The sequence below is a fragment of the Nicotiana tabacum genome, chromosome 7, assembly GCF_000715075.1.
Source record: "Nicotiana tabacum cultivar K326 chromosome 7, ASM71507v2, whole genome shotgun sequence".
NCBI lineage: Eukaryota > Viridiplantae > Streptophyta > Magnoliopsida > Solanales > Solanaceae > Nicotiana > Nicotiana tabacum.
Window position 1 is genome coordinate 134317158 of NC_134086.1, and position 27510 is coordinate 134344667.

Genomic DNA, 27510 nt, shown 5'->3' on the forward strand with positions numbered 1-27510 from the left:
CGGTTGGTATTGTGTAATAAGCAGCAGTTTGACTTAAATGGAAAAGTAATTTGTGAAAATAGGTTCTTATTAACTTATTGTTCTTGTCTGTTAGTGGCACATTTATATATTATGTGAGATGAATATGGTAGTATTTTATAAAATGATTCAACGATGCAAAACCTAGTTCTTTGCTAGTTCGGTTCATACTTTTTATGAAATTTTAGGTGGCATTAAGGTTATTACGTAATAAATTTTATTGTTCGTCTTCTCCTTCTAATGATCAAAATATTAATAACTCATTTGGGTTATGGGTTAAATCGAATTGCGCATAAAATATGTCTAAATTGGGTATGATCCTTCTAAACTTATGTAGCATTATAATTAAGAAATTTATTAAATTTAATGCCATATCTTTTATAGGATATTTTTATAGGTTTTGAATCATAATGACTTTTAAGTTACAAAGATAAAATTGAGTGATAATATAAGTGACGAAAAATGAATAAGTGACTTTTGTGAAATAAATAATAAGTTAGATAACCATCCGTGAAATTAACCCTTAATTAATATTAAGAAACACCAAAACACCAAAGCATGAAAAGTACACTCTGTTCTAAAAGATGAGCAGGGGCGGATCTAGTAAGACTTGGGAGACTACATCACCCACAAGCTTATTGTTTTTGCCAGTGGCAAAGGGCATGCGATTCCACCTTGGTTGTGAAGGATCAAACCCCAATAGCTTTTGAACCTTTTGCCTGGCTTTCCTTTTGTGTCTCTTATTAGTTAAGTATTTGCTTTTTTCACCCAAAGTTAAAATGACATTTTCTTTTAAAAATCTTCCCTCTATCATAACTAAAGTACTATACTTTTCCGTTCAATCGATATATATATAAAAAAGATAAGTAACCCAAAGGAAGTCTAAAGTTGTTCAAACCGATAAAATATTTGCTCTATCTCGATATATCAATAGCGACAAATTGACGTTTAAAGCTACGTGATACTCAAAAGCTCCAAATCCTGGATCCGCCTATGATAACACTTTTTCATAATCAATTCCTTATTGGCTTTGAGACGAAATAATTCTATAAAAAATTGAAGGTAAATTTATCAATTAAAACAACTCGGAATATTTGACTAGATTTAACGAAAGATTTATTATGTGTACTTTGGCAAAAAGTTAAAGAGTTTGAACCTAAACATGACAGTTCAATTTGGGTAACATGTCATCAATTAGCCATCTTGCCAACCAACTATATGTTTTTTCTGTTAAATGAACTCCATCCCAACTGATGTAAGTACTCGGGTCAGTGCACACTGAAACTCCTATAGCTCCACATTGATTATGTACGTCATAATTATAATCTCCTCCTATTCCACAACAAGCTTTCAGTAAAGAGTTTTTGTCAAATCCTGCAATATATTTCAATCAAAAAAGTTTGTAAATGCATATACTTTTCGATAAATATACATTATCTACCTTGAAAATTTGTCATAATATATTTTTTGGTAAATAAGTGCATTTAGAGGAAAAGGAATTAAAAACACTAGTGGAAAAATTAATTTATGAAACTGAAAATTTTACCGGACAAGAAAAAAAGAAAAAGAAAAATGAAAGAACCTTACGATTAAAAATAAGGAATATTAAATATTTTTAAGCACTTACCAAGAAACATGGCATTTTGTAGAAACCACATATAGGCATTGTAGTAGTCACCATAAACGAGTGCAATGTTTGAATGCTCTTCTTTTAGCTCTTGAATAGCTTGTTTCAAATGATCATTGAAGAAGATTGCTAAATCATTTAAATCTTGCAGGCAATGGTACTCATCGTATGCAGTTGAATCGCTGGTCCTGAATTGCGTTAGGAAAATTGGGAGACAACCAATTGGGAAGTTGCCTGGAACAATAATTCGAGTAGCCCCAAAACTAATGACTGTCTAAAAGAAATAAATTTCAACCAAAGAAAGGTAATCAAGCTAAGAAAAAAATAATAATAATAAACGCGTATCATAATCAATACTTAGTTTGCTTCATTAATTTTTGGAATTTTGTTTTAAAACGTGTCATCTATTATTGCTTTCTTTTGAAACACTAATATCACAGAAATATTGTCACTTTTTTCCTTTTTCCTCTTTTCAATCAAAGGATATAGTGGAATGATAAAGGTTTATGATCATCTCTTAATAAGAGATTTAGAATTCAAATCTTGGAAATTGAGTCTTGTTCAATTGGAAACGCTAATCTTCGTAAAAATAGCACGGCATAGCCAGTTTTCGGACTGGTCATTCAAAAATAGCCAACGTTTATAAAGTCAATGAAAATAGCCATTACTTTGCTGCAGCAGAAACCGATCCAGCAAAATATATTGGAGTTCGGTGCACCTGTGTATGAACTCCAGTATATTATGCTAGACCGATATACTTTGCTGGAAGAGTTCTAGTGTACTTATGATGGAACTCCATAATATTATGCTGGAGTTCTAGCATCTTATCTTGGAACTCTAGTATAATATGATGGAGTTCAAGTATACTTATGCTGGAACTCCAGCATAATATACTGGCGTATTTTTCGGGTTTTGAACAGTGTTTTCGCTCATATTTATCTTTACATGAAAAATGGCTAAATTTCGATTACTTTTGAAACTGGACTATTTTTGAACGACCAATTGTAAATCTGGCTATTTTTTAATTTCACCCCTAATCCCCCTCATATCGGGCTTTCATTGGGTTGGATTCGGATTAATGTAAATTTTTTATATTGATTATTTAAAACAAAAATAAACTGAAATAAGATACTACTAAAAGAAGGAGAGGGGATAAACTACAATATTATAATTACTAACAAGCATAAACCTTTGGGATTTTTTACATAAATAAGATGTTGTATTCATTGTTTACTTTACATATATATTATATATTCATCGACTATTTTTAGTGTAAGTGGTTACCTAGACTACTATTTGGGTTATATAAACTATTAACCTCAAAGATATTTCAAAGGGCAACCATGTCCCCAGCTTAATTCCCACTCCCCTCGTCCAATGACAAATATAATTAAAGGTAAAAAGTAAAACTTACTCTAACACCTTGAATGATGGTCTGAACAACTTTTGGCACCATGCTTCGGAGCTCTTTTAGCGTTTTACCTTTGAATAAGCCATAATTAAATTCATTTCCTCCTATTTCTCCAACTAGGAAAAGAGATTTCTTCAATTTTGATAGGCGATCTAGGAAAGGAAAAAGAAAATTATACATGATAGTTAGTGCAACTTGTCGATTGGAAGATACCAAAGGATAGCATCTCTTTGAATTAAGTATTTAGCAAATTAATTAAATAAATTACCAGTGGGGTAGCTGCTTTTGAAATGAGTAGACATCCAATCAAGTTGTACACTCAATGAACTATTGGTTACTGAATTAACAATCTTTTCCTCTGCCAGATTTTCAGTCGATAAAGCAGTAGCTCCTGCTACTGCAAAGTTCGCACCATGTTTAAAATTTGCATTTTGAAGCTTGTAGGGATTTAGGAGAGGTAAACCAGATTCCAGTGCTATAAGAAAAAGCATACAAATTATTAGATTATTTAGGTAATTACAGGGATATCTTTCTGTACTGAACTGTAATTTTTTTTACGCAATTAGATCACTTATAAAATAATTACAAAATATTTTTATAATAAATATTAAGCTATTAACTAGTAAACTGGTTAAAATGATAATTAGCCTACTACAACAAACAAGTTAACTTATACGCTGACAGGATATCTAATTAATGGGATAATAATTTAATTTGTTATAACGGTTGCCTGCTTTATTTATTTTTCAGGTAACTAATTTTATTTATTATGAAAATTTATTTTAGTTTAATCCAAAAACACAAATTAACATGAAAAGACAATAAAGTCTCTTACAACAACAACAAACATAGAGTAATCTTACAAGTGAGATCTGAAGAGGGTAATGTAGACGCAAACCTTATCCTTCCTTGTGGAGGCAGAGAGATGTTTCCGATATGCTCTTGGCTTAGGAAAAACTTAATCACAATCATAGTTGACAGAGGGGAATCCAGTATTCGAGGCTTATGGGTTTCTACCGTAATTTCAGATTAATATGCAATAATAACTGGGTTCACAGACAGATATTTACTAATATTTAGTAAATTTCTTAATATAAATACAGGTCTACACAAGAGTTACTGGGTTCCCGAGAACCCGTAGTCTATGCACTATAGGTCCGGCCATAGTTGAAAAGAAATACAGTGCGAAACCACATGGAAAGAAAAACACTAACAAGAAGCAGTAACATACATCAGATAACCGAAACAAAAGAGAAAACAAGCGGTAGTGGAGATCTAATTATAAGTGTTAGTGCTTTTCCTGATACAGTCAATGAAGTCTCTTACATACCTATGAAATCAATCATGAGCATGCCGTTAGAACAACGTCCAGTAGTATTCTGGAAAAAATTCATTCCATAAGGAAATCTTCCACACAGAAAACCTCGAGCACAAAGATTTTCTCTTATGCAGTTGCCTGTATCAGAGAGTGAGTCACCCAATTGAAATATTTTATCAAATCTGCATTTCATTAATCGTGGTTTCTGAAGCATCAGTAATTGATCTTCACCGTTGCTTTTCTGTTGAAGAACCACCAAACTAATAGAAGAAATAACTAGGAAATCTAACAGTGATCTTATTATCAGTGCCATAACCTGAAAACTACACAAGGGAGCTGAAACTTCAGCTTTATGAATATGATCAATAACAATACTTTTTTCCCTGCAGAATACGATGAAGATATTTTAATAATACAAGTGGATAAAAATAATAATAATAATATGTGCACCTAAATTCTAGCTAGATTCCTTGAATTATTGCAAACATACATTTTTTTAATGTATTGCATAACACAACGGTTAAACAGTCAACTCTTATGTTCTCTCAAGTAATTTGTAAATATATATATTTCTTGTGAAGCTAATAAAAAAAGGAAGCAAGTGTATCACTAACATTTAAAAAGTGTTGCATGATACACGTCCAAATAATCAACTCTTTTGTTTTCTTGCTTTTTTCCTTAATAAATAATTTATGAAACTTTTGAGCAACTGCAAAAAGATTCCTAGTGATACAATAATCTGTATGATATAAACATTAAGTAGTTGGGTTGGGTATTAGGAATAATAATCACGATACAAGATTTTGCAATGTTTAATCCCTTGTAAATGGTTACTTTTAAAATTTCTGTATAGACAATCTCCGTATAAATTATACGATAAAAAAAATACCATTTTGTTTTTGTAAAACAAGATCGATTAAAAAAAAGGTTATATAAATATATAAAAAACTAACTGAACTTTGATTTATAATCACATTTGAACTTTTGACATGAACCCCTTAAAATTTCGAAACATGAAAAATAGGCTGAACTTAATGGAGGTTTACACATTCATTATGAACGATGAATATTTACTTCTATCAGGGAGGGAAAAGCGCATGGGCTATGGTCTTTTTGGGTTGTGATATATTGTGCTATTTACTTCTCCATAGCTATGGTCATGCGCTTCGTGTACTTGATGTCAAATTGCATGTAATTATTGATTTTGAGCATTGTGGCTTAAGGTATTTCGTATGGATCGGTGTTGGATAAATATGTTGGGACATGATCCTTCGTGTTAGATTCGGGTGTCTTGATCCTACTATGTGTGATGGGTTCATAGCATTGCGATGTAGTGGTACTTGTTGATCTGGTGAGTGGTTATGAGTTTCTGCGCGTTGCTTTCATCGCCGGCAGTGTACGGACGTTTGAACAAGGTTTTATTTGATGAGGTTCATTACGGATATTGGTTTGTTTTGAGCAGCTACTGCGATCGAGAATTTTTTCTACGATTATGTGAGTTGAGTGGTATATCATATGATTACGCCTTGGGTTATGGTTATGATTTGATATAGCTTGTTCAGGCTTATACAGTGTGTGGATACGAGGTTCGACTCTTGTAAGGAATTTCGGACGTTGAAAATTGAGTTCAAGGTATATGGACTAAGGTTAAAATAATAATTTTCAGTTATGTTGTGTGGTCAGGCTTACATGGCTTGGGGTGACGTGGGATCACCCCCGGGTATGTGCATGGTAAGGTTACAAGGTGATTTGATGGCTTTAGAACGACTCTTGGCACGTTCGAGGATGAACATATGTTTAAGAAGGGGAGATGTAACGATCCAGCCGGTCTTTTGAGCATTTGCGTTCCGTTCAGCTATCTAAAGTCTTGAGCAGCACTGTATGATGTGTGAATTATCGGTTTTTATTTTCAGGTTATTCGGAATTGTCACGATCCAGATTTTCCACCGTCGGGATCGTGATGGAGCCTAACTCTGAGAATGCTACGCAAGCCAACAGATATAGTTCTAACACATTCATCATTAAGCAAAACAGGAATTAACAATAATTAAAACTAAACAAATATGAAGTGCGAAAATTTTATAACAATTTAAAATACTAATACACGGCTACTCCAAAGATCTAGTGTCACAATACACGAACGTTTAAGAATTTCAACAAATACTAGTTTGAAGGAAATACATCTGTTTTCAGAATGAAAGAAACAGGAACTAAGATAGAGGGAAGAGGACTCCAGGGTCTGCGAACGCCGACAGATCTACCTTGAGTCTCCCGTGGACTGAAGGCAACAACCCAAACTCTGATCAGTGTGGTCCAGTACCGGGATCTGCACAGAAAGTGTAGAGTGTAGTATCAGTACAACCGACCCCATGTACTGGTAAGTGCCGAGCCTAACCTCGGCGAAGTAGTGACGAGGCTAGGACACGACAAATAAAATAAACCTGTGCAGTTAAACAATATGCTAACAGAATAACAATTAATAGAAACTAAGCAGAAATTAACGGGAATGGGCAACATGTGATGGGGGTACCAAAATAAAGAATCACGACAGTAGAGGCATCACCCTTCGAGCTTTATCAATCTTCCTCACCATATAAGAAAACAACAGAAATAATAACAACCCGACAAGAGCATCATATTAAACAACTTCGCTTTATCATTTAACTTCACAACATAAATCTCAACTTGAGCCAATACTCAACAAATTTCCAAAATTAGGAAAGCATAATAAGACTTGTTTAACATGAGTAATAACCAGTTTAAGCAGGAACATTGCGTATAAAGAAACAACAGTCACAAGTATAAGACTCACTTGCATGCTATGACTCGACAACAACGTATAGATACTCGCCACCTCACCTATATGTAGTACTTAACAACTAAACATATAGCAATTAAGGCAACAACACCTAATCCCTCAAGCTAGGGTTAGCCACAAGACTTACCTCGATTCCATGACCAAACTCAAGCCTCAAATACCGATTTTCCCTTAGTTTTCACTTCCAATCCGCTCGTATCTATTCATAATTAACTTATTAACATCAATTAACACTAAAGAAACCAATTCCAATTCATAATTATAGATTTTCCAACATTTTTTCCATAAAGTCAAAAACTGACCCCCGCTTGGTCAAAACTCAAAGTTTGGACCAAAATCCGATTACCTATTCACCCCCGAGCCCGGATATACAATTGGTTTTGGAATTTGACCTCAATTTGAGGTCTAAATTCTCAAATTTTGAAATTCTTAAATTCTACCCAAAAATACCCAATTCCACCACGAAAAACCCTAGATTTTGCGATGAAATCTTGTAAAAAGATGAAATGGATTGAAAGAAATAAGTTAGGAATCATTTACCTATGATTTGGGGAAGAAATGGTCTTTGGAGAATCGCCTCTTGAAGTTTAGGGTTTGAAAATTTGAGAAATGAATCAAAAATCCCGTCCAAAACTCGTTTTGAACAGTTGCAGGTATCGCATTTGCGATCACAGGTTCGCAAATGCGAACTCGCAAATGCGAACTCGCAAATGCAGACTTTACTTCGCAAATGCGAAAGTTGGTCTGGCCTACTGGCATCGCAAATGCGAACAAGTGTTCGCAAATGTGGCCTCTGTTCCACTCGCAATTGCGACAATGAGCTTCGCAAATGAGAAGGTCCCCTCCCAGCCTACTGATTGCAAATGCGAAGCTTCTTCGCAAATGCGATGCTCGCATTTGCGAGCCACACTTCGCAAATGCAAAGTCTACAGACCTGCAACATACCAGAAATTTTTCTTAAGTTTCAAATCACTCCGTAGCCTATCCAAAACTCACCCGAGCCCTCGGGGCTCCAAACCAAACATGCACACAAGTCTTAAAACATCATACGAACTTGCTCATGCGATCAAATTGCCAAAATAACACCTAGAAATATGAATTCAACATCAAAACACATGAAATCTTCAACATAGTTTCAAACTTCCTATTTTCTCGACCAAAGGTCTGAATCCTGTCAAATCACTTCCGGTTTTCACCAAATTTCACAGATAAGGTTTAAATATTATAACGGACCTGTACCGAGCTCTGAAACCAAAATACGGGCCCAATACCAACAAGATCAAATCATGTAAATTATTACATTTTCTGTCTTATCAATTTTCTTCAAAAATTCATTTCTCGGGCTAGGGACCTTGAAATTCGATCCGGGCATATGCCCAAGTCTCATATTTTACTACGGACCCTCCGGGACCATCGAAATATGTGTCCCAATCCATTTACCCAAAATGTTGACCGAAGTCAACTAAAATCATCTTTTAAAGCTAAAAATCATCTTTTCTTAAGTTTTTTTTCCAGATAAGGGCTCTCAGGATACGCGCCCGGACTGCACACGCAAATAAAGGGGAGATAAAACGAGGTTTTCAAGGCCGCGGAACATGGAATCGGGTTCTAAATCAAAAGATGACCCTTTTGGTCATCACATTCTCCACCTTTAAAACAACCGTCCGTCCTCAAACGGACATAGAGAAATATGTGAGTCAGTGAAAAGATGGGGATATCTGCTCCTCATATCGGACTCGGACTCCCAGATAGCTGCCTCAACAATCTGACCTCTCCATTGCACACAAATCGAAGGGTAACTCTTCGATCTCAACTGACGAACCTGCCGGTCTAGAATAACTACCGGCTCCTTCTCACAGGTCAAATCCTTGTCCAACTGAACAGTGCCGAAGTCTAACACATGGGATGGATCACCATGATACTTCCGAAGCATGGACATATGAAACACTGGATTCACAGCTGATAACCCTGGCAGCAACGCAAGTCTGGAAGCCACATCTCCCACTCGATTAAGGATCTCCAAAGGCTCGATGAACCTAGGGTTTATCTTGCCCTTCTTCCCAAATCTCATCACGCCCTTCGTAGGCAACACTCGTTCTCTGACCATGAATGATATATCACAAAACTTACGGTCGGCATAACTCTTTTGCCCGGACTGAGCTGTACGAAGCCTATCCTGAATAATCTTAACCTTATCCAAGACATCCTGTACTAAATCTGTACCCAACAACCTGGCCTCCCCCAGATCGAACCACCCAACCGGTGATCAACACCGTCTACCATATAATGCCTCATAAGGAGCCATATGGATGCTCGACTGATAGCTGTTGTTGTAGGCAAACTCTGTTAACAACAAGAACTGATCCTAAGAATCTCTAAATTCAATAACACAGGCGCGAAGCATATCCTAACGCTCGAACTGTCCGCCCATCTGAGGATGAAATGCTGTGCTCAACTCAACTCGCGTACCCAACTCACGCTATACTGCCCTCCAGAAATGCGAGGTAAACTACGTACCTCGGTCAAAAATGATAGACAGGGGCACACTATGAAGACGAACAATCTCCCAGATATATATCTCAGGCAACCGCTCCGAGGAAGAGGAAACTACCACATGAATGAAATGCGCTGACTTAGTCAGCCTATCAACAATAACCCATACTGCATCAAACTTCCTCTAAGTCTGTGGGAGTCCAGCAACAAAATCCATAGTGATACGCTCCCACTTCCACTCAGGGATCTCAATCTTCTGAAGCAAACCACCAGGTCTCTGATGCTCGTACTTTACCTGCTGACAATCAAACACCGAGCTACATATGCAACAATATCCTTCTTCATCTTTTTCCACCAATAATGTTGTCGCAAGTCCTGATATATCTTGGTGGCGCCCAAACAAATAGAATATCAAGAACTGTGAGCCTCCTCTAGAATCAACTCACAAAGTCCATCTACATTAGGCACACAAACTCGACCCTGCATCCTCAAAACTCTGTCATCTCCAAGTGTAACTTTCTTGGCACCTCCGTGCTGCACTGTGTCCCTAAGGACAAGCAAATGAGGATCATCATATTGCCGCTCCCTGATACACTTAAACAAGGAATACCAAGCGACTGTACAAGCTAGAACACGACTGGGCTCAGAAACATCCAACATCACTAACTGATTGGCCAAGGCCTGAACATATAATGCAAGTGGTCTCTCACGACTAGAATACACGCAAGGCTGCCCATACTAGCTGACTTCCTACTCAAAGCATCAGCCACCATATTGGCCTTTCCGGGATGATACAAGATGGTGATATCATAGTCTTTCAATAGCTCCAACCACCTCCTCTGCCTCAAATTTAGCTCCTTCTGCTTGAATAAGTATTGCAAACTCTTGTGATCCGTGAACACCTCACACGACGTGCTAATTAAATAATGCCTCCAAATCTTCAGCACATGAACAATGGCTTCTAGCTCTAAATCATGAATCGGATAGTTCTTCCCGTGAATCTTCAATTGCCGCGAAACATATGTAATAACCTTTTTATTCTATATTAACACCGCACCAAGTCCTATCCGAGATGCATCACAATATGCTGTATATGGCCTTGAACCTGTGGAAACACCAACACCAGCGCCGAAGTCAAAGTTGTCTTGAGCTTCTGAAAGCTCGCCTCACACTCGTCTGACCACCTGAATGAGGCACTTTTCTGGGTCAACCTGGTCATCGTGGCTGCTATAGATGAAAACCCCTCCACAAACCGACGGTAACAACCCGCCAAGCCTAAGAAACTCCGGATCTCCATAGCTGATATGGGTCTAGGCCAGTCCTTGACTGCCTCAATCTTCATAGGATCCACCTGAATACCCTCTGGTGACATAACGTGACCCAAGAAAGCAACTGAACTCAACCAAAATTCACATTTCAAAAACATAGCATATAACTGGCTGTCTCTTAGAGTCTGAAGAATGATCCGAAGATGCTGCTCGTGCTTTCTCTCGACTGTGGGAGTAGATCAAGATATCATCAATGAAAATAATCACAAAGGAATCCAGATAGGACTTGAACACCTGGTTAATCAAATCCATAAATGTTGCTGGTGCATTTGTCAACCCAAATGACATCACTAGAAACTCATAATGCCCGTACCGAATGCGAAAAACTGTCTTAGGGACATCGGATGCCCTAATCCTCAACTGATGGTAGCCAGACCTCAAATCAATCTTTGAAAACATCTTGGAACCCCTGAAGAGGATCCAATAAACATCAATCCTCGGCAATGGATATTTGTTCTTGATGGTGACTTTGTTCAACTGTCGATAATCTATGCACATCCTCATCGACCCATCCTTTTTCTTAACAAAACAACACCGGTGCACCCAGGGAGATACACTAGGTCTAATAAAGCCCTTATAAAGCAAATCTTGCAACTGTTCCTTCAATTCTTTCAACTCTGGCGGAGCCATGCGGTACAACGAAATAGAAATGGGCTGAGTGCCAAGAGCCAAATCAATGCAAAAGTCAATATCCCTATCAGGTGGCATCCCCGACAGGTCTGCAGGAAATACCTCTAGAAACTCCCGAACAACTGTCACGGAATCCATAGAAGGAACCTCAGCACTAGAATCACGAATATAAGCCAAATAAACCAAGCATTCCTTCTCGACCATACACCGAACCTTCATATAAGAAATAACCCTACTGATAGAATGACTAGGAGTCCCTCTCCACTCCAATCGAGGCAACCCTGGCAAGGCTAAGGTCACGATCTTGGCATAACAGTCCAATATAGCATGATAAGGTGACAACCAATCCATCCCTAAAATAATATCGAAATCAACCATATCGAGAAGTAGGATATCTACACTAGTCTCAAGACCCCCAATAACAACCATGCATGAACGATAGACACTGTCTAAAATGATATAATCCCCTACTGGCATGGAGACATACACGGGAGCACTTAAGGAATCACAAGGCACAACTAAATATGGGGCAAAATAAGATGGCACATAGGAGTTTGTAGACCTTGGATCAAATAGAACTGAAGCATTTCTACTGCAGACTGAAACCATACCTATGATAACTGCATCGGAGGACTCAGCCTCAGGCCTTACTGGAATAGCATAACATCGCGGTTGGACCCCACCACTCTGAACTACATCCATTGGACGTCCTCCTGCTGACTGGCCTCCACCTCTAGCGGCTTGACCTCCACCTCTAATACCTCGACCTCCACCTCTAGCTGCCTAACCCCTACCTCTAGCTGGCTGAGCGGGCGGTGGAACACCTGGTTCCAGAACCATGGCACGAGAACCCTGATGTTGAGAACTGCTCGATGCTCGAGGATAAAATCTAGCAATATGCCCCGAGTAACCACCCTGAAAACTCTAGAGCGGAGGTGTACTGATAGGAGATGGTGGTGCACTGTAGGGTAGCTAATCAGAATATTGCATATGAGGGCCACAACCACCTAGAACACCGTGAGAAATCTTAAGTATTGAATGAAACAGCCTGGGAGGCTTGCCTCTACCAAAAGAATCCCTACCTCCAAACGAGGCACCACTGAACTTGCCAGAATGACGAGGCCTCTTGTCATGACCTTAACCACTCCCCTAAGCTAAAACCATCTTAACTCGCCTGGCCACATTGACCACATCTTGAAAAGAAATGTCGTTGCCGGTCTCCTTAGCCATCTACAATCTGATAGGATAAGCGAGTCCCTCAATAAACCTCCTCACCCTCTCTCTCTTGGTGGAGAGTATAAGAAGAGCATGACGAGCCAAATTAATAAACCTAGTCTCGTACTGCGTGACGATCATAGAACCCTGTTGAAGATGCTCAAATCGCTTGCGGTATTCATCTCTTTGAGTGACAGGAAGGAACTTCTCAAGAAATAGCTGAGAAAACTGGTCCCAAGTCAAAGCAGGCGACCCAGCTGGTCTGGCCAAACAAAATCCCTCCACCATTCTTGGCGGAACCTGACAGACGAAATGCAGCAAAGTCGGCCCCATTGGTCTCCACTATCCCCATATTCCGTAGAACCTCGTGACAATTGTCCAAATAGTCTTGGGGATCTTCTAAAGAGTTATAGCCATAGGTAGTAGTGAAAAACTTGGTGAACCTATATAATCTCCACAAGGCATCAGAAGACACAACTGATCTATCACCGGTCTGTGCTACAACACTCGACGAAACTCTCCCGACTGGCTGAGCTAGTGGAGTGTGAAACTGGGGAGCTATCTAATCCGGAGTGTGAGTAGCGGGAGTCTGTGTTCCTCTCCCAACCCGAGAGACGGCTGGTGGTACAGGAAGTATGCCGGCCTAAGTAACACTCTCCATAAGGCCTACCAGACGAACCAAAGTGTCTTGAAGTACCGGTACGTGTTTTCGCCATCTACGAAAGAACATAGTAGAAGTTCAATTAGTATTGAGAAATCAAACCGCACGACATAGAAGAATAGATGTTAGGTTGTTCCTAAACTCTATAGCCTCTAGGGGATAAGCACAGACATCTTCGTACTGATCCCTCAGACTCTACCTAGCTTGTTCGTGAATTGTAATACCTAGGCAACCTAGTGCTCTGATACCAACTTGTCACGACCCAGATTTTCCACCGTCAAGATCATGATGGCTCCTAACTCTAAGAATGCTAGGCAAGCCAACAGATACAGTTCTAACACATTAATCATTAACCAAAACAGTAATTAACAATAATTAAAACTAAACAGATATGAAGTGCGGAAATTTTATAACAATTTAAAACACTAATACACAGCTACCCCAAAGATTTGGTGTCATAATCTATGAACGTCTAAGAATTTCTACAAATACTGGTTTAAAGGAAATACATATGTTTTTTGGAATGAAAGAAAATAAGAACTAAGATAGAGGGAAAGGGACTCCAAGGTCTGCGAACGCTGGCAGATCTACCTTCGGTCTCCTATGGACTGAAGGCAGCAACCCAAACTCTAATCAGTGTGCTCCAGTACCGAGATCTGCACAGACAGTGTAAAGTGCAGTATTAGTACAACCAACCACATGTACTGGTAAGTGCTGCGCTTAATCTTGGCAAAGTAGTGACGAGGCCAGGACACGAAAAATAACATAAACCTGTGCAATTAAACAATATGCTAACAAAATGACAATTAATAGAAACTAAGCAGAAATAAACGGGAAGGGGCAACATGCTATGGGGGTACCAAAATAAAGAATCACGGTAGTAGAGGAATTTATACAACTAACACACTTTGAACCAGTAATAACAAGTAAACACATCAAACGGAAAATGCACGGCATCACCCTTTGTGCTTTTACTCTCAACCTCACCAGGTAATCAATAATAGAAATGTGCACGGCATCACCCTTCGTGCTTTACCACTCAACTTCACAATATGAATGATAGAAATGTGCACGACATCACCCTTCGTGCTTTATCACTCTTCCTCACCACATAAGTAATAGAAACGTGCACGACATCACCCTTCGTGCTTTATCACTATTCCTCACCATATAAGTAATATAAACATGCATGGCATCACCATTCATACTTTATCACTCTTCCTCACCATATAAGAAAACAACAATAATAATAATAACAACCCGGCAAGGGCATCATAATTAAACAACTTCATTTCATCATTTAACTTCACAACACAAATCTCAACTTGAGCCAATACTCAAAAATTTCAAAAACTAGGAAAACATAATAAGACTTGTTTAACATGAGTAATAACCAGTTTAAGCATGAACATTGCGTATAAAGAAAAACAACGGTAACAAGTATAAGACTTACTCGCATGCTATGACCCGACAACAACGTATAGATACTCGTCACCTCATCTATACATCGTACTTAACAACTAAACATGTAGCAAATAAGACAACAACATCTAATCCCTCAAGCTAAGGTTAGCAACAACACTTACCTCGATTCCACGACCAAACTCAAACCTCAAATACCGCTTTTTCCTTAGTTTTCACTTCCAATCTGCCCGTATCTATTCATAATTAACTTATTAACATCAATTAATGCTAAAGAAACCAATTCCATTGCGTAATTATAGATTTTCCAACATTTTCCCCAAAAAGTTCAAAATAGACTCTGGGCCTACTTGGTCAAAACTCGTAGTTCGGACCAAAACCCGATTGCCCATTCACCCTTGATCCCGGATATACAATTGATTTTGGAATCCGACCTCAATTTGAGGTCTAAATAATTCTTAAATTCTATCCAAAACTACCCAATTCTACCATGAAAACCCTAGATTTTGTGATGAAATCTTGTAAAAAGATGAAATGGATTGAAAGAAATAAGTTAGGAATCATTTACCTATGATTTAGAGAAGAAATGATCTTTGGAAAATTGCCTCTTGAAGTTTAGGGTTTGAAAATTTGAGAAATGAATCAAAAATCCCGTCCAAATCTCTTTTTGGACAGTTGCAAGTATCGCAGTTGCGATCATAGGTTCGCAAATGCGAACTCTCAAATGCAAAGGTTGGCCTGGCCTGCTGACAATGCAAATGCGAACAAGTGTTCGCAAACGCGGCCTCTGTTCCAGTCGCAATTGCGACAATGAGTTTTGCAAATGCGAAGGTCCCCTCCTAGCCTACTGATTGCAAATGCGTAGCTTCTTTGCAAATGCGATGCTCGCATTTGTGAGCCACACTTTGCAAATGCTAAGTCTGCAGACCTGCAACATACCAAAAAATTTTCTTAAGTTTCAAATCACTCCGTAGCCTATCCAAAACTCACCTGAGCCCTCGGGCCTCCAAACCAAACATACACACAAGTCTTAAAAAATCATACGAACTTGCTCATGCGATCAAATCGCCAAAATAACACCTAGAACTATGAATTCAACACCAAAACACATGAAATCTTCAAGATAGTTTCAAACTTCCTATTTTTTCAACCTAAGGTTCGAATCCCGTCAAATCACTTCTGTTTTTCACCAAATTTCAAAGAGAAGGTTTATATATTATAATGGACTTGTACCGGGATCCGGAACCAAAATACGGACCCGGTACTAACAAGGTCAAATTACTTAAATTATTGCATTTTTAGTCTTATCAATTTTCTTCAAAAATTCATTTCTCGGGCTAGGGACATCGGAATTCGATTCCGGGCATACATCCAGGTCCCATATTTTACTACGGACCCCCTGGGACCATCGAAACAAGATACTGGGTCCATTTACCCAAAATATTGATCGAAGTCAATTAAAAGCTTCTTTTAAGACAAAAATCATCTTTTCTTAAGTTTTTTTTTCTCATAAGGGCTCTCCGGATACGCGTCCAGACTACGCATGCAAATCGAGGAGAGATAAAAAAGGTTTTTAAGGCCTTGAAACACAATATCAGATTCTAAAACAAAAGGTGACACCTTTGGGTCATCACATGAATTGATTTGGAAGAATGATTCTCAACTAAGAAGCTTTAAGTTGGAAGAGTTGACCAAGTTTGACTTTTGAGTATTTGACCCCATATGAAAATTTTGATGGTTTCGTTAGGTCCGGATGGTGATTTTGGACTTTGAAGTATGCCTGAATTCACATTTGGATATTTCTAGAAGGTTTCAGCACATTTTGGTGAAAATTGAAAAGTTGAAGGTTTGGAAAGTTGATAGGGTTGACCGGGAGTTGATTTTGTTGATATCAGGTTTGGATTTTGATTTCGGAAGTTGGTATAGCTCCTTTATGTCATTTGGAACTTGCACGCAAAATTTGGCGTCATTCCGGGTTGATTTGATATGATTCGGTGCGAGTTGTAGAAGTTGAAAGTTCCTAAGTTCACTTGGTTCAATTTGAGGTGCGATTCGTAGTTTTGACATTGTTTGATATGATTTGAGGGATTGAGAAGGTCTGCGTTACGTTATGAAATATGTTAGTATGTTTTGACGGGGTCCCAGGGGACCTGAGTGTATTTCGGATGAGCTTCGGTCCATTTCGTCATGTTTTAGAGTTGCTGGTTTTTTATGCTTCAGGTACTTTAAGTGATTGCGTGTTTGCTGTCGCAATTTTGATGTGTTGTAGGAGCTGGGTGTGGTCCTTCTTCGTGTTCGCATAGCTTCTACTGCATTCATGATTCTTGGGTTGGTTGTTAGTCACGTTCACGTCATGAAGTTTGCGACCGCGTAGTGCTGTGGAAGGAGGTAGGCTCATTGGCTTACGTGTTTGCGGGAGGTGTTGCGCATTGCATTTCTTTGGTTCACTAGTCTTCGCGATCGCATTGATTTTCTTATGATCGCGTTATGCATTTTATTGGGCAGTTATTGTTTCCTCTCCTTTTTGCGATTGCAAGTTTATTTCTGCGATCGCGATAAGCAAATGCTTGGGCAGAATATAAAGTACTCTATTTCGAGGGCTTTTTATATTTTATCACTTTTTGAGTTAGAGAGCTTGGATTTGGGCAGTTTTGGAGAGTATATTCACATGTTGCTTTGGGGTAAGTGTTCTTTATTCGAATTTGATTATATTTTGTGATTCCATCTTTATTTTTAACATTAAATTAGTAATTTGAATTGGAGGAAATGAGATTATTTTTGTAAAATCTTTCAAAAAATGTAAAATGAGGATTTGAAGGATGAATCAATGTCAGAAATTGATAATTTTGGTATGATTGGTGCAGGCCTGGGGTTGACTTTTTAATTTTCTTTAAATATCAAAACTTTATTATTCAGAATTGTTTCCTATGGATTTTACTTAAGATATGAAATTATTTTGGCTAGATTTGAGCCGTCTGGAGGTTGTTTCACATGAGAAGTCATTTTAGAGTATCAGTTTAGCTTCTTCGAGGTAAGTGTCTTGTCTAGCTTTGTGTGGGGAAACTACCCCTTAGGATTCGAGTTGATTGTGTTATGTGAAAGCCGTGTACGCAAGGTGACGGGTGGGTACACGAGCTATACGTAGTATTTGACCGATTGAGGTTATCTAGACTCTTTCCATGCCTTTATGTGATTTGTCATGATGTGTTTTGTCTCTCATTGTTAATCTACTCTTACATACTTTATTTGACGTTGTTAGCACTCATTGTACTTCTTACTTGATATTTTGCACTTATATGCTTTAGTTGAAGTTGTTGCTTTCCTTATTGTCTTGTAAGCTCTTAATTGATGAGTTCCTTCCATGACTTCGTGCTTATCCGCTACTTACCTTAATTGTTGTAATTGCACACCTTAGTTGTCATGTGCTTCACTTATCCTATTGCTTTTGTAATATTTGTTGCATTCCTTGATTTTTACGTGATTCCTTTATTGTAATGTACTCATACCCTATGATTGTAGAAATTCTTGTAAATTGAGTATTGGATTGTTAATGTTAATTTGAATTGCTTGTGGACCAGATTGCACGCTGCAACAGTTGGAATAAAGGAGGATTTATGTTGATACGGTGGGATCGGGTTGCGTGCCACAACAAGTGAAATAAGGGAGGATTGATATGGTGAAAAAGGGAGGATTATGATATTGACTCTGATTATATGGTGGGATCGGGTTACGCGCTACAACATATATTTACTTATTTTTATTGATATATACATGGTGGAATAAGGGAGGATTGTGTTTGTACGGTGAGATCAGGTTGCGCACTGCAGCAATTTATGTGTTTTGTATTCCTTGTTGTATTGTGTTGGCTTCGATCCTTTCGTACGAGACTCTGAGGATTGATATTTCTTGTTTTTACTTGTTTTCTAGGATTGAGTTATTTTTATTAGTTTACTACTTTGCCGTCATTTCCTATTTTTCTTTCCTATTATTATTATTTTGGTGAATTGATTTTCAAGATGAATTTACTATGCTAAATCATTATCTCATAACCTGTTGAGTTGTTAGTAACATACCGATTTTAAATAAAATAATTAATAACATGCTTACCTTGTGTGACTCTTAAGTTAAAACTCGACGTTTCATTCGGTACATTACTATTTTTAATAGTCGTCATATTTCACTTCAATCGATTCCTAGAATTAATCTCCTTACCGTATCTGGTGTTTCTACTTCACTTAAAAAGGAACTGCTATTATATTTTAATTTATTAAATTCTATATTAAAATCAGTAGCTTATCCGATGCCTTATTTTATTTGAAAATGTTATTCTCTTCACCCAAATATTTTTCAAAATAAACTCATTTTCTCATTGATTTCCTGTTTGGTTCGAAAATTGCAATTTTAATTTATTGTACATGATTAGACCCCTCGAATATTAATATTAGCATTTGACACAGATACTATGTACCTGGTAGCATGTGTATTTTGCCGTACGAAAGTGACATGGAAAATGTGGCCACAAGGTGCCATGTGTGTAACGTTTGGAAGTTTTGATTTATGATATGAGATTACGAGAAGTGAGATTGTTGAAATTCGTGTATTAGGGATGATGTGATTGGTTGAGTTGTCATCGTTTTCCCTACTTGAACACATTCATACTTTATCCGTACCCCGACTATGTTGTTGCTTAATTACTTGGTTATTTCTCGTTGCCTTTCGTGTTCCCCTTATATTCACTGCTGATTGTAATTTGAATTCTTTCTGCTATTGGCCTTACATTGCTATTCTTTCCTTGTTAGCTTTATGTCATATCCTGCACATGTTTACATGTCCGATAGGTGTCTTGACCTGGCATCGTCACTACTCTACCTATGTTAGGCTTAATACTTACTGGGTACCACTGTGGTATATTCATGCTACGTTTCTGCACATTTTGTGCAGAACTAGGTACTTCGGATCGAGTTGGTTTTGAGACTTATGCCTGTGCGGCTAGAGACTTCAAAGTACACTTGCTGGGCATTCGCGGGCTCTGAAGTCACCTTCTATTTTATTTTATTTCCAATGTTTCCTATTATTCCGGGACAGTGATGTATTGTTATTTTTAGTGACTTTTAGAAAAGCTTATAACTCGTACTACAGGTTTTGAGATAATCTATCATGTTGAGATTGTCAGCTTATTATAGAAACTTCTATTTCATGCTTAATAGTTATTTGGTTAAAAATCTATTACTTAACCAGCAAGTGTTAGACCTACCTAATCTTAGAGACTAGGTGCCATTACGACATCCTAAGGAGGAAAATTGGGGTTGTGATAAGTTGGTATCATACCTTTTACAGAAGCAATTCCTTATTGACCCTAAGAAGTAAAATTTATAAAAAAAACACTGAATGTAAACCTATCAGTTAATCGAACAACTCTCTTGGAATGTTCGAACAGATTAGTTCCTTATTATGTGCACTTTGCCAAAGAATTAAGAGTTCAAACTAAAACGTGGCAGTTCATGAATTGGGGTAGAAGTGGTCATTATTTTGGTGTAACTCATGAAGTCATTAGTGCCATGTTCTACTACCAAATATCCACAAAAGAATAAATTTTGTAACCACCAATCATGTTCTACAATTTTATTATTGTAACGATACGACCGGTTATTTTACTTTCTAGGACCCCGTTCTCCTAAATAAGACTTTTCGTACTTGCTTTAACTGATTTACGACTTGCGGGTATGGTTGGTTTAGGATTTGGAAGAGTTTGAATTGAAATCGGAGCACTTAGTTCCTTAAGGTTAGCTTAAAAAGCCAAGTTTGACATTGGTCAACATTTTAAGTAAACGGACCCACACTTGTGTTTTGATGGTCTCGGAGGGTCCATAGTATAATATGGGACTTGAGAATATGCCCGGAATCGAATTCCAAGGTCCCTAGCCCGAGTAATAAATTTTTGTTAAACTCTGCTGCATTTGCGATCCCATCAGAAGTCACAATTGCGACTCTTGGGTCACATTTGCGACCACAGCAGCATCAACCGAGTCTTCATATTTACGAGGCTTTTGTCGCATTTGCGAACCTGGTGTCGCAAATGCGACATCAGAGGCCTGGGCACAACTTTTAAAAATGAGACTTAGACCATTTATTTCATTTCACTTCTACACTTGGGAGATTTGGGAGCTTTCAAAGAGGGGATTTCAACCTAGCATTATGAGGCAAGTTATTTCTATTTAATGGGAGTTTAATACTGGGGTTTTGGGTAGATTAACACACAAAAATTAGTAAAAATCATGGGATTCGAGTAGAACCTGTGGTTTTGATAAAAATAAGATTTAACCATGAAATTTGTTATGGAATGAAATAGAAAATATATATTCTTGATCCTTAGGTTATGGGTAACGACTTCCCTAAAAAATTTTCGGAATTCGGGCACGTGGGCCCGGGGATGGATTTTAGGAAACTTGTGTTTAGGGTGGTAAATTACTTAATTAATTAGAATACAAACTATTGAGCTTGTATTGACTAGTTCCTACCTCGTTTAATTAGTTTTGGGAGCGTTCGGCTCCAAATTGAGGGTTTGAGCACGTTCTTGATATTGGAAGTACGCTTTGGAGCGAGGTGAGTCTCCTTTCTAACCTTGTAAGAGGGAATTGTCCCCAGGTGAAATAATTGAATAATTTGCCACTAAATGCGGGGGCTACGTACGCACAAGGTGATGAGAGTTCGTGTGTAGCCACTATTATGCTTAAGTCCGAGTAGTCAAGGACCCAAAAGTATACTTTATGTGCTATTCTTGTAAATTTGTTTTCAATTTAGATTTCTTAAATCATGTTGAATTTGGAATGAATTTATAAAGAGGAACGTCATTTTCTTGAGCTTTTAAAGAGAAGTCGACATTTCTTTGAGTAATTGTTTCCCCGATATATTCCTGCCTGACTGTTTGTTGTGTTTAATTATATTTGACCACGTCACACGTATGATTCGCGAGCGGGGTAATAGATGCACCTATGGTTCGCACCTTTCGACCCTGCGGCAGTGCACACTTTATTTTTATGTCAGATCAGGCCATACGACCTCGGTACTATTTGCGCATGCTTCTTGCTCGATACTTCCTGTGATTTGAACTGTGTTAAATGCCCCAAAATATAAATGGTTATCTGTTATATTATCTAGGAAAGAACCTATCACTTCTTGCTATAAACTGTTATTTATTTATGACATCCATGCTTAACATATTACTTTATTATATTATCTAACCCTCGTAAGGTCAAGTCAACCCCTCGTCACTACTTCTTCGAGGTTAGACTGGATACTTACTGGGTACATATTGTTTATATACTCATACTACACTTCTGTACTTAATTGTACAGGATCTGAGGCAGGAACATCTGACTACTCGTCTGGTGCGCATCCTTGATATTAGGTCGAGATTCCATGGTGAGCTGCTCCCTTCCTATGCCGTTCAGCTGCTTGATGGAGTCTCTCTTTGTTTTTGACTGTCTATTCTATTTCAAACAGTAGGATAGATTTATTCTTTTGTACATTCTACTAGATTCCCATATACTTATGACACCAAGTCTTGGCACATACATTGGTAGACAATTCTTTTGGGTTGTAAAACTATTATTTTACGTTGCTAATTATCACTTGTTTTAAATTCAAATTTAGAAAATGATGGAATTGTTTTGGTAAATTAAAATGAGAACTCACTAATATTTCAGGTTGGCTTGCCTGACAACGGTGTTGGGCACCATCATGACCTGTAACATAATTGGGCCGTGACAACATGGTTTCAGAGCACTAGGTTCACGTAGGTCTCACAAGTCATGAGCAAACCTAATAGAGTCTTGCAAGTTGGTACGAAGACGTCTGTATTTATCTTCGGGAGGATATAGGGTGTTAAGAAATGACTCTTTATTCATTTCCTATCGTGTAGTGGTCGGCATACTAAATTTCCCTCTTCTATTCTATCACAGATGGTGAGGATGCGCACGGTAGATGTTCCAGACCCGGGAGGAGCTGCTTCACCCATTGCTAGAGACCGAGGCAGAGGCCGAGGGAGAGCACCGACCCGAGGTAGGGGACGAGAGCATCCTAGAGCTATCCCAGTAGAACCACCGGCGTATCCCACAAGAGATCCTATCATTTAGGAGCAGGGCGAGGTTCCCGTAGATGAGCCTACCCCGGCGGACTTCATGATAGCACCGGACTTTTAGGAGGTCATGGGCCGTATGTTGCGGTTCATGGACACCATGACTCAGGATGGATTATTTCCGGCGGATCCAGCTACATCATAGGCTGGAGAGGGAGCACAGACCCTAACTGCTCAGGCTCCTAGTCATGCAGCTGCAGTGTATCAGACTTTGGGTGTACTACCCGCGGATGGGGCTCAGCCAGTCGCTACAACAGTACCCGAGCCCAGACCAGCTGCAGATGGGGACCTACAGAAATTTTTGGACGGATGGACTAGGCTACACCGTCCTATCTTCGGGTGTGAGTGTCATGAGGATGCCTATGATTTCATTGATAGGTGCATGGATATACTTCACAATATGAGTATATTGGAGTCTCATGGGGTTGACTTCACTACTTTCCAGTTGGAGGGTAGGGTCCGTAGATAGTGGCAGTATTATGTTCTTGCCAGACCAGCAGGTTCTCCTCCGATCACTTGGGGTCAGTTCACGCAGTTGTTCCTGGACAGGTATATCCCACCCTCTAAGAGGGAAGAGATGTGGTATCAGTTCGAGCAGCTTGATCAGGGTCAGATGTCCGTGACCGACTATGAGGTGAGGTTTTCTGAGTTATCCCGCCATGCATTGATGATACTTCCTACTGACACAGAGAGGGTGCAGAGGTTCGTTGCATGGTTGCATTCTAGCATTAGGGCCAACATGGCCCGAGAGGTGGAGATGAGGACTCCTTATCAACTAGTAGTGGAGATTGCTCGGAGGATTGAGGGCTACTGTTTGAGAGGTAGAGAGCAGGCGCAACAGGACAAAAGGGCCCGATTCTCTAGAGAGTTCAAAGGTGCCCTAGCTAGGGGCAGAGGTCAGTTTGGGAGGGTTCAGCCTAGCAGGCCCCCATATTCAGCACCACCATCTCCTCAAGGTGCTCCAGCATGCCCCTATTTCAGCGCCATCCTAGAGAGTTCCTACCGTCCGCCAGCTATTCAGGGTTCCTCCAGTAAGTATTTGGGTCCCTAGGGTTCTTCTGGTTCTTATTTCAGTGCTATTCCAGAGAGTTTATACCGTCCACCAGCTATTCAGAGTTCCTCCAGTGGGTATTCAGACCATCAGGGCTAGGCTTCCGGACAACAGTCTATGGTACCGAGAGGCTGTTACGAGTGTGGAGATCCGAGTCACATGAAGAGGACCTGCCCCAGACTTCGGGGCAAGGCAGTGGTGATACCCAATTTTTCCTCAAACTATTTTTAAATTTGGATATATACCTTTAAAATCACTTTTTATAATAATTGGTATTTTTCCATAATTTTCCATATTATTATCAATTTTTTCTGATTTATTCAGTACTTTATATCCAATAATTATTCATAAATTACATTATAAGTAATTTCAAAGTATTTCTTAGCTCAATATATCATTTTTAATCCTATTAGGATTTAATTATTTCATAAATTAGCCAATTTGGCATTGTTTGGCTATAATTACAATAATTTTACAATTATAGCCTAATTGTACACTTTATGCTATTTTAATTCAATAATCAGTCATTTTATATTTTAAATATTAGTTAATTACCTTAATTTCACCTATTTAGCTTTAATTCCATTTTATCTAATTATTAGCTATTTTTATTAATTATTTTTCTAAGGCAGAATAACCTAATAGACACTTGTACTTGTCCCACTTGGTCATGTCGGTCCCAGTACTCTATAGTTTGCCAATTGAACACTTATACATGTTTAAATTCTATATATTAAATCCTTTCTGAAGAGGTCAATGGTGTGTGCAACACAATCGTCTCCACATTGGACTCGGGTCATTATTTAGTACCACATAAGAAATAATATGTTAAAAATTAAATAAAAAACCCCCAAACCCTATTTCCCTCATTTTACACAGATTGTTTCTCTTTCATTGTCTATTTCTCCTTCTATGCTTCATCTCCGTTTCTCCTTCTACGCTCCTTCTCTCCTTCATCTTCATGCGTTTTTACTAAGCTTTCTAGGATTTTGAATGTAAATGTTTATAAGATGAAGATGATGAGACACATGATTGGTAGCAGCCATGGCTCATTAGTATCTTTACCCTGAAACCACTACGCTATCCGGAGCTAATGACTGGTAGACTGAAATTGGTCCAATGGCAGAGTGAGTAAATGACAAGCTTGTATTTCTTTTTCTTTTTTTTTTCCCGTATTTATTTGTGTTCTCGTAGAATATTATATTATGCGCAAATCCTAATATTATCATTGTTCATTAGGTTATGACTTGGTAATGGTAGGATACAAATTAGTCTCTTGATTTTTTAATTTTTTTGTAAGTATGTTGGGTTCCATTCTGGATTGTGGTCACCAAGTTATATCATAATATTATGGTATTTTTGGGGAAGATAAAGGAATCTTGAATTCCTTTCCAGATAAAAAATTAGGGGTTTTTGTTTGTTTCTTATGGAGTCCCTTAAAGGTGTAATTTTATCTGGGGAGATTCCAAACAAGGACGAAAAAGTTGGAAAAAATTAAGGGAAAGAAGAGGTGATTTTACTAATACCGAAAGAGAGCTCTAGGTAGGTTCAACAATGGAGAATCAAGAAGAAGACCAATAAATAAGGGGAAATATTATTGTTAGGGCTTTCTAATAGGTCTCATGCCCCTAAAAGGCGTGTGAGTCACGCACTGAAGTCAGGTCAGCCATGTAGTCTTAGTCAACAGTCAAAGGGCTTAATATATAGAATTTGAACAAGTATAAGTGTTCAATTGGCAAACTATAGATCCTGGGACCGGTATGACCAAGTGGGACAAGTACAAGTGTATACTAGGCTATTCTGCCTTTATCTAATTTTGATGGGTATTTAACAATTAGCCATTGTTATTTAAATTATAGCCTAATTAAATATGCTCCATATTAAATAACCCACCAGACCCCAAGCCCAATACCCTATCCTACCTGGCCCAATCCCTATTCCATATGAGTCGTTGATTATTTTGAATCAACGGTCTAAATCATCTCCTTCCTAATTTAACCCCCTAATGACTACCCCCGTCTCTCATTCCCCCCTCTCATTCTCTCTCAACCGGTCTCTCTAGAACCTTCTCTTCTCCCCTCCTCTCCGATGGACCCTGTCCACCTTCTCCGGCCACCCCCCTCGTCAGAAACCATGGCCTCTCATCATCTCCTAGCCTCTGCTTCACCCCACGCCGGTTTGACACTACCCTGAGGTCCTCAGGTGAACCTGGAGTGGTTCAACTCCTACCCATGGTCCTTCATGCCATTTTTTGTCCACCTCTGGCCGTTTGAGTAAGATCTATGACTTTTCCAGCCAAAATCGGCAATATTTTAAGGTTTTCTCATCTTCTCTAGGTTCTCTGAAACCCTAACTCTTAAAATTTTCCGATTTCTTTTAGTTTTGTCTTAGATATGTGTATATTATGAGCTTTTGTTGTTTTCCTCAAAGGTTTTTCCGATTTTTCTAAAGTAACTCATCATCTTCAACTAGGGTTTTAGCCCCTTTTTCAAAAAAATGCTTTTCTTCTGATTTTTTTGGTATTAATCTACGACTCTCACTGTGTTTAAACGTTTGTTTGAGCCTTCTCCTTTATCCGAGTTATTCTGTTGAAAACCCTAATGTTTTCTTAAGTTTCTGAGTTCTTCTTGGGTGCTATGTTCAACTAATCTGTGTATTTTTTATGAATGTTCTATGAATTCCTGATTTATATGGTTTTTACTCTATGTGTACTTGTTAGAGTTGCTGATTTTCGTCTATTATGAGTTTAATCTATTTATTCTCATGAGCTTATGCTAATTTCTCCTAAATTGGTATTGTTTTTTATTTTTGGGTCTTCAAATCCGTGTGATTGGTTCTTCATCGATCTTGCATGATATTCTCTATTGATTCTTGAGATATCCCTTTAATTAAGGTTGGTTTCCTGTTTATCCTTGCCTATAGCATGTTACTCCGCTCATGTGTGATAAATTTCTTTGATAAATATTGATTCCCTGTAATTAGAACCTCACTCGAGGATCTCCTTACTGATTTCTAGAATTGGAAATATCTCTTACCTTATTTCTCTGGCTGATTCCACTGTCAAACTATCACGACCCAATCCCCGAACCCGATCGTAATGGCGCCTCTCGTGAAGATAAGGCCAGCCATACCAAAACGGAACACCATTTTTAAATAGTTAATCATCATAAACAGTAATAACATATAAATATAATACTAATAAATTGCGAAATTTAACGATAATAACAGCAGGAACCATACCGACACAACCCAAACCGGGGTGTCACAAGTCATGAGTTACTACAAAATCTACTATAGGTCTACAAAGTACGGAATCCGATACAACAGTCTGAAAAAAATATAAATGATAGAGGATAAGAGAGACAAGGGGCTGCGGGCGTC

At 38.4% G+C, this 27510-nt stretch overlaps 1 protein-coding gene across 2 annotated transcripts; it reads right to left on the bottom strand.

Moving 5' to 3' along the window:
* Positions 1–1093: 1093 nt before the first annotated feature.
* On the bottom strand, positions 1094–4846 carry LOC107799138 (acetylajmalan esterase 2-like). Of its 2 annotated transcripts, none has more exons than XM_016622221.2 (5): positions 4387–4846; positions 3325–3453; positions 3060–3208; positions 1646–1919; positions 1094–1392 (listed from the first exon to the last, which is right to left on the bottom strand). In XM_016622221.2, the coding sequence occupies exons 1-5, from the start codon at positions 4685–4687 to the stop codon at positions 1175–1177; spliced, it is 1071 nt and encodes a 356-aa protein (XP_016477707.1). In that variant the 5' UTR covers positions 4688–4846; the 3' UTR covers positions 1094–1174. The 2 variants fall into 2 exon arrangements, with proteins under 2 accessions (XP_016477707.1, XP_016477706.1); XM_016622220.2 differs by having other exon boundaries at positions 3325–3531; positions 4387–4839.
* Between the last annotated feature and the right edge of the window lie 22664 nt (positions 4847–27510).

Bases quoted from the DNA above. Each gene is read 5' to 3' on its own strand.
- LOC107799138 (XM_016622220.2), bottom strand. From the start codon at position 4,687: ATGGCACTGATAATAAGATCACTGTTAGATTTCCTAGTTATTTCTTCT. The intron at 3,209-3,324 runs GTAATTTATTTA...TTCCTTTCCTAG, and splicing joins CAAAAGCAGCTACCCCACTG to ATCGCCTATCAAAATTGAAG. The intron at 1,920-3,059 runs GTAAGTTTTACT...TATTTCTTTTAG, and splicing joins CCATCATTCAAGGTGTTAGA to ACAGTCATTAGTTTTGGGGC.